General features: G+C 33.2%; 2 protein-coding genes across 3 annotated transcripts in view; both read left to right on the forward strand.

Moving 5' to 3' along the window:
- Nucleotides 1-315: 315 nt before the first annotated feature.
- On the forward strand, nt 316-3,357 carry LOC111701752 (uncharacterized). Of its 2 annotated transcripts, XM_023473159.1 has the most exons (4): nt 316-333; nt 963-1,030; nt 2,243-2,479; nt 2,585-3,357. In XM_023473159.1, exons 3-4 carry the CDS (start codon nt 2,399-2,401, stop codon nt 3,332-3,334), a joined length of 831 nt encoding a protein of 276 aa, XP_023328927.1. In that variant the 5' UTR covers nt 316-333; nt 963-1,030; nt 2,243-2,398; the 3' UTR covers nt 3,335-3,357. The 2 variants fall into 2 exon arrangements, with proteins under 2 accessions (XP_023328927.1, XP_023328928.1); XM_023473160.1 differs by lacking the exon at nt 316-333 and having other exon boundaries at nt 951-1,030.
- Nucleotides 3,358-7,775: 4,418 nt separating this feature from the next.
- LOC111701747 (uncharacterized) overlaps nt 7,776-8,222 on the forward strand; it is a 2,138-nt gene continuing 1,691 nt past the window's right edge. Inside the window, exon 1 of the mRNA XM_023473155.1 lies at nt 7,776-7,796. Within this exon, the coding sequence (XP_023328923.1) occupies nt 7,776-7,796 (21 nt within the window). The remainder of the gene's footprint in view (nt 7,797-8,222) is intronic.

Below are 8,222 nucleotides of genomic sequence, written 5' to 3' on the forward strand. Positions count from 1 at the left end.
AAAATTTAAAATTAGAGGTTGAGAAGTGTAAACAGATAATTTTTTTACGGATTAAATGTTTAAATTTTTACGCATTTTTATTACTCTCACAACTAGTCCAAATGACGCTTTTTTATTTACATTTAAAGATAAGAGTTTCAAGTTCATCTGTTTAAGTATAATATAGTTTATAGAATATTTCAACATGCATTATTTACTTTAAACATTTAAATAATTCCAAAATAATGAAATATTCAGTTTTTTGTTTTTAGTATTTCACCATGCATTCAGGACTTTATTGCATTGATTCAAGAATTAACATTTCTAAAATAAACTCCTTCAAATCATGCGCAGGTAAAAAAAACTTATAAACATCTAAACATCTAAACAGACATATAAACAACTATAGACAACCAGACAGATTAACAATCTAACACACAATTAGACATCTATCAAAAGACAACGCTCCACTATTAAAAGCTGAACTTATAAAGACAAATAGACAACTAAATAATTAGACAGATAGACAGATATCAAGATAGACAACTTGAAAGATAGAAAGATAGACATATAGACAGATAGGCAGATAGACTAAAGGCAACTAGACATAAAGGCAGATAAAAAAACAGAAAATTATAATGATATACAAGTGGACAGATAGACAAGAAGGCATATAGACAAGTAGAAATATAGACAAGGAGGCATATATACAAGGAGACATATAGACAAGGAGACATATAGACAAGGAGACATATAGACAAGGAGACATATAGACAAGCAGGCATATAGACAAGTAGACATATAGACAAGTAGCAAAATAGACAAGTAGCAAAATAGACACTTAGACAACTAGAAAGACAGGTAGACACATCAACTGCTGTCTGTCTATGACATTATAAATATTTGGTTTAGTTTTGTGAATAGAAAAACAAACACAACTGCACTTAAACCAATCCTAAACACTTATACTGTGAATTATCTAGAGTAAAGGGTTACAGGCATTCCGGTAATCCATTTCAAGTTTACACCAGAGTGCAGGGGTTTATGTAAGGTAACACTATATTGGATATACAGGATTATCCACAAAGGACGACACTGTATGACAGAATAATAATCATTTTCAAATAGTTTACAGGGAAGTTACAGGAATTTTATTTTACCAAGGGTTCCCAAGACCGATGGTGTCTACAAAGCATCCAGAGAGCAGATCTGCTATGTAATGAAAATGCGCAAATTTTTACACAATAACTTCCCAGAGTGGGGGGGTTATTTTAATTAATTGTCCCAAGGGACCTTAAGTTACTTAACCTCCCTCTGTTGATAGAATCATAGGTCGGTAATGTTGGTCAACAGGCGGTTAACTATATTTGTCAAGTCAGAAAAACGTCATTATCTTTCTCTTTGGTGAGATTAAGGTTTAAAGGGTACCGTTGATAATCTAGCATGCCACATGTCACTCTTTACTCTACATTACACGGATACTATTGTTATATAGGGTTTTTAGTAAACCTACAAGTTAATCGTGATTTTTAGTAAACCTACAAGTTAATCGTGATTTTTAGTAAACCTACAAGTTAAGCGTGATTTTTAGTAAACCTACAAGTTAATCGTGATTTTTAGTAAACCTACAAGTTAATCGTGATTTTTAGTAAACCTACAAGTTAATCGTGATTTTTAGTAAACCTACACGTTAATCGTGATTTTTAGTAAACCTACAAGTAAATTGTGATTTAAAAAGAATATAATTCAACTTGTTTGTTTTGGTTAAAAGTTAAATCTAAGAATGGTGGTTGGTGGGTGGGGATTTTACGGTCAGAAGCGTGTGAATGTTTTAGCGGGTTATTTTCTATTTATTTACTGATCTTTAAACAGGGGGGAATACTTCCTGCACACAAAAAATACCCCTTTATAATAATGAACAATTTTATATTAAAATTTTTTTTTTAATTTAATGTTTTTTATCTCTGACCTAATATCCCTAAGTCCTCTAAGTTCCCCTAAAAACTGATTAAAAATGCAAAAACGTCGACATCCATTAGATCTCTGATTAATTCCTAGTGAAAACCCCCGTAGCCCCGTTCCCGCCAAAAATGCGTTGTGACGCCGCGTCACTTGACGCAGAAAAGCGTCAGTACATTCCCCCGTACTTTGACGCATGCGTAGCTGTTGAAGTTACGCCGGTACTTTGATGGAAAAGAAAGGATGACGGAAGGAACGTATCAGGACGGATTAAGGGTTTGATATCCGCGCTCTCTCTGTCTAGGTTTCACGGCTCTCTCTCTCAGCTCTCCAACAATACCCGGAGTAAGTTCTAGAATCCGTTTCAGAATAACCCCGTACGCGGAGCTGGCAACACGTTCAAATCAAACCCTCCGTCAACTACAGAGCTAATGAACCTGTTGTGAAAATTAAACACAAGATGGCAATAGTGTTTAGCAAACCTAGATATGAGAGAAGGAGAAGAAGAAGAGAGGAAATTCATATTCCAAGAGCTCAACAGGTAAAATAATTCTTTTTATATTTTTTAGTTATTTCAACACTTATCAAATATTTTCCAACCTAAAGATAGAATATGATGTTAAACTAATCTGTGTTTTTGTTACAGATTGGTTTTGAGGATCTAAACCCTGAATCCCAGCAGCAAATCTTGGACCTAGTGGAAATATACAGATGTATTCTAAGCCTAGAGAATACAGAGGACCAGATTAGTGATACCCAGGATACAGTGAGAACCAGTATCCCTGCACCGCAACCTGTCAAGGTGGAAGGATTGAAGAACAATTGTGAAACTGTTGAGACCAAATACGATGTGCTTGATCATGATGAATCTGTGAATGATGCAGATGATGAGGATGAGGATGATGTTGTAGATCCTGTAGATAAAGAGCTTGCTATATCAGGGTGCTGTGTTGAGAATATTGACTTCTCAGTTCCTGACGTGATACCCAACCATGATCTCAGAACCCGGAACCCACTTCCGGATCTCATTCCCAGATCTCAACTGAGAACCTTGAACCTAAGATCTCTCCGTCCCTCCAGGTTCCAGATTCAGGACTGGAGCAGACAGGAGGGAGGAGGAGGAGGAGGAGGAGGAGGAGGAGAAGAGACACGTCCTCCAACAGACTGGAGACTATACGGTCGTCAACTAGATCTCATCTCATCAAACTTCACCATGGGTCGTGGACCACCAGACCCTCGTGGACCTCTAGAGGGAGATGACCTAGATGGTGGTCATGACCTTGATGTACGTAGAGGAAGATCGGATAGAAAATTTTTCACAGATTTCGCCCTGTCAGTTGTAGCAAATACTGTTGTATATTTATGCATAAGAAAACTAAAAAGATTGATATTTTAAAATAAAAATTGTAAAAATATTTGTTTCTCTGCAGTAACAAAATTAAGTATGAGAGTAAGAGATAGTGTATTATTTTGCAGAGAACAATTCAGAGATTTGAGATTTGAAAGGAAGGGAAAAATAAAGGTTTGAAAGGAAGGGAAAATTAAAGGTTTGAAAAAACTGGAAAAAATAAAGGTTTGAAAAAACTGGGAAAAATAAAGGTTTGAAAAACTGGGAAAAATAAAGGTTTGAAAAAACTGGGAAAAACGCACTTTTTGTTTTTATTTAACAACTGAAAGTTAGACTAAGTTCTGCTAGTGTAGAAGTCGAGAAAGTTAAAGTTTTAAAACTTCCCAACTTGTCTTATTATCTGCATTATAATATATTTTTATGAAGAAGAAAATGTAATGTTTGAACTTGAAAAACATGAAAACTTCATAAATAACAGAGTTTATAAATTCAGTTTTCATTTAACAGAAAGGGTTTGCATAGAAAAGTGGGTTCTTTAATTTTTTAAATATTATTAAAAGGAATTGAGTCTTTACCACAAACTTGTATTTGATAATCCTTTAAACGTTCAACCCTAATGGCGGCGTAAACCTTTGATATTTCAAACTAAGAATTCACACTAAGAAAATCTGGGTTAGGTGCAAAGACTCAATTCCTTGATTTAAAGCATTTTTTCGGGAAAAGTATTAATTCATCAAGTGTCAAATTCACAGCTAACTGTTTTTTAGTAATTCACCTAAAAAACAACTTTCCAAGAAATATTCGATCCTAAAAATCTTTTTCTGATATCGATTTACTTAGGCCTTAAGCGATAATAATGATTTTTGTGTTTTTATTTAGTTTCTAAAATACAAAAGCGAACTTATCGAGGTTGCGCGGTTTTAACAAATAACTCCTTTTTACTTTCGAGGTTTCGCGATTTTTAAACTATTCTTTTCAGCATAATTCTTGCTGTTATTTTTTTATTGATGCAGAAAAATTGATGAACTTTGATATTAGCAATAATTTGGAAAAACAATAATTCAATACACCTCTAACACTTTATCCATCTTCTGTCAGTGTACTGAAGTGTACTGCAGTGTACTGAAGTGTGTACACTGCAGTACACACCTAAAGCTCAGTGTAGGATGAACCCTCCATGCCTAAATATCAATGCCCGATTAACAATAGTACCCTTGAAACCTTAATCTGATTAAACATGTGAGAGATAATGTCGTTTTTTCTGACTCGAAAAGTGTTTTATTTGATAATTTTGCAGAGAAACCGAAAATGAAAATGAATAGTAAAAAGAAACAAAAACATGGGTGTCTAATTCATAATCAGGCATTGCCATCTTTGCATTGAAGGTCACTTGAAATTACACTTACAGTCAATTCAAGTTTGAAATGAGGAAAAGAATGCTCAGAATGTCTTTTGCATTCAAAAATTTGATTAAAATGTTTGTAAATGAGAAATGCTTTTTGTTCAACATAATACGAATATAATGGGAGTCTGGGAGAAATCATCATCATTGGAGTACTATTGGAGACCCCCTTTCATTGGAGATCCCCCTGGACGTCTATTGGAAACCCTATATTTTCATCAGAAACCCCATATTTTTGTTGTAGACCCCATATTTTCATTGGAAACCCCATATTTTTGTTGGAGACCCCATATTTTCATTGGAAACCCCATATTTTTGTTGGAGCCCCATATTTTCATTGGAGAACCCCAGATTTTTGTTGTAGACCCCATATTTTTATTGGAAACCCCAAATTTTTGTTGGAGACAACATATTTTCATTGGAAACCCCATATTTTTGTTGGAGCCCCATATTTTCATTGGAGAACCCCAGATTTTTGTTGTAGACCCCATATTTTTATTGGAAACCCCAAATTTTTGTTGGAGACAACATATTTTCATTGGAGAACCCCAGATTTTTGTTGGAGATCCCATATTTTCATTGGAAACATCATATTTTTGTAGAAGACCCCATATTTTCATTGGAAACCCCATATTTTTTTTGGAGACCCCATATTTTCATTGGAGAACCCCAGATTTTTGTTGGAGATCCCATATTTTCATTGGAAACCCTATATTTTTGTTGGAGCCCATATTTTCATGGGAGAACCCCAGAGTTTCATTGGAGATCAAATCTTTTTGTTGGAGATCCCCAGATTTTGATTGAAGATCCCATCCCTCAGAGGTTTTGTTTTCAAGTCTTTTTTCCATTTTATGAAAAGTCAAGTTCACAGTTAATTTGATTATTTAATGATCCTCCTTGTAGAAGAATACAGACAAAAAACTTATCATGAAATCTTTTCTCGCATTGCTTAAGGATTAAAATAAAAGAAGATTGTGAGATGATCGAGGTTGCGTGGTTTGAACGATTTCAATCTTGTTTCGAGGTTTCGCGATTTTAAACTTTTCTCGTTAAATATCTTGATTTTCAATCGTTTTGGTATTTTCCAAATACAGGGTGTCCCACATCATATTAGACCGAGAACGGGTCTAAATTACGATTTTCGGGACTAATTAGAAAATTTCATTAGAATGAATCATTTTGAAAAATAACATATGGCTTAAATAAGAATTAATGATAAGTTTTTCGAGTATTAAGGGTTTATTTTGGTGTTAAAGATTGGAGATAATCTAATATGATATGGGACGCTCTGTAGGTTGTCAAGTACAATAGATGGCGACAAAGAATGCGTACACTTTCAGTACAGCTGTATTTACGTCATAAGTGTCAACTCAAATTCTGTGTCTGAAAAAAACATAAATAAAAGTAATTATATAAGACTAAAGTGCTAATCTTTTAGTTAAATCAGTGCAATCTTATATATTCTTTTTTTTACACTTCATCATTTAACGTTCTATTGACTTAATAACAGGGTTGAAACTGATTTGGTCCATAGCCCTTTACCATTCTTTACCATTGTAATTGGAAAGTATAACGTTAAAACATATTTAAGAAATGTTTAATGATATTTTCGGGGTAGTGCTCTTGAAAGGTATAATCGAGGATAAACCCCCAGATATGGGGAAAATACAGGCAACAAGAAAAGTTAATTTTCAAATAAAATGTCGTCTTCTCAGAATATTCATTTTTTTACAAATGTCGTATTTTACAATTTTTGGGAACACATAAGAAATAAATAAAAAATTTAAAAATGCTTAAATTTTGAAATCAATGGAAAATCTATGTAGATATATATTATATATTATATACAGGGTGTCCAAACAACATTAGAAAGCTATATATTTCAGATATTTCAAGGCATTCTTTTTATTACAATTACTTCTTTAAGTATGAAGTAAATGAGCCGAAAAATCGATTTCCCGTATTTTTCAAATTTAGATTTTTTACATGTTATTTTCATTTGTTCATACATAGCCTAAAATTGACAAATGTTCGTACATTTTTTAAGTAAGCTGTTGGTCTGATGTTTCTTTGTAAGCCAAAATTTTGGATCTGCAAAATGTTTGTATATATTTGAATTTCGCAAATATGGATGTCTGTGTGATTTGTTTGTATAAATTTGTTTTAACAACAAAAAACGAGAGATTTTTTTTATTTTCAAAATCCATCAAGGTGGGGAAGGAGGGGGGTACTTTAAAGGTATACTATGGACAAGTACTAAGTCAACATTACATTATTATGAATTAAATGCATTTTTTGGTTTTTATTGATTATATTTTTCATTCAGGGGGTAGGCGAAGAACTTGTTTCGTGCCTGGATGCCGTCCACCCCCTGGGACATCCAGATTTAAAGTACAAAAAGAAGAGTAAAGTGTGGCTCAATTCTTTGAAAATTGACGAGACTAATAAAATCCATGTGTCCCCACAGACATTATTAAATCCAGTTTTTCCAAAGAATAAAGCACCTAAATGTAGAATTGAACAAACTCGGTCATCACATGATAAGAAATTTGAAGCAAAAATGTCAATCTATTTTTTAATAAGTTATTAAAAATATTTGTTGTATTTTTATTATTTTTTTTTGTTGTTGTTGTGTATGATGATATAATACAACATAATGATATAATACAACAGGAATCAGGATTCAGGAATCAGGAATTAGGAATCAGGAATTAGGAATCAGGAATCAGGAATCAGGAATCAGGAATCAGGAATCAGAAGATTGCTCGCTCTTATCTTTCTAAAATTATTTATTGGATTTTCAGTTTCTCGCAAATCCCAATATTAAATTTAATATAATTTGTTAAACCTTAGGTCTAACTAAATGATGCATGGTGGGGGTTTTAAAAATGTTTATTGGTAAAAACTTGTTACGGAATATATGGGAGCGTTAAATAAACCTAGCCAGGCAAAATTAGGAGAGTTATGCCCGCCCCCTGATTAAAGTGGAGTTCTTGTTTATTCTTATCATTATCATTATTTCACAAGCCGCTCAGATATTTTCCGACTTTTGTCAAATTAAGACCTCATTCTAGAATCTGTGAAACAATGTACCACTCTAAAACAAAGGTAACTCCCTGACAGGGGCGTACTGAAGGTTTACTAGCCTAGGGGGGTGAAACAGTATTAAGAAAAAAAGTTTTTTAATTTTAAAATTTTAAACTCAAATTTAACCATGGAAAAACTTTAAGAGACAGGGGGGGGGGGTCCCACGCCCCACTTAGAAAAGACCTTAAAGTAATAGTTCGGGTGCTAGGGGGTTTTTAAAAAAGCAAAGAAAAAGTCTGGAAAATAATTGTTTTTGTTTTTAACAAATAATATGATGTGAAATATGCTTATTGGCCCATTTTTAAATGGCTTTTCAAAAATGTAATTTTTAGATATGTTGCTTAAATAACAAAAAGGTTATGGGCTATTTTAGATTATTTTACACGTTTTGAAAAAATACTTTTTCTTAAAAGTCAAAAAATGTCAATAGGTCATCATCATTGGAGT

This window comes from Eurytemora carolleeae, unplaced genomic scaffold, assembly GCF_000591075.1.
Source record: "Eurytemora carolleeae unplaced genomic scaffold, Eaff_2.0 scaffold228, whole genome shotgun sequence".
Lineage (NCBI taxonomy): Eukaryota > Metazoa > Arthropoda > Copepoda > Calanoida > Temoridae > Eurytemora > Eurytemora carolleeae.

Bases quoted from the DNA above. Each gene is read 5' to 3' on its own strand.
- LOC111701752 (XM_023473159.1), top strand. From the start codon at position 2,399: ATGGCAATAGTGTTTAGCAAACCTAGATATGAGAGAAGGAGAAGAAGA. The intron at 2,480-2,584 runs GTAAAATAATTC...TTTTTGTTACAG, and splicing joins ATATTCCAAGAGCTCAACAG to ATTGGTTTTGAGGATCTAAA.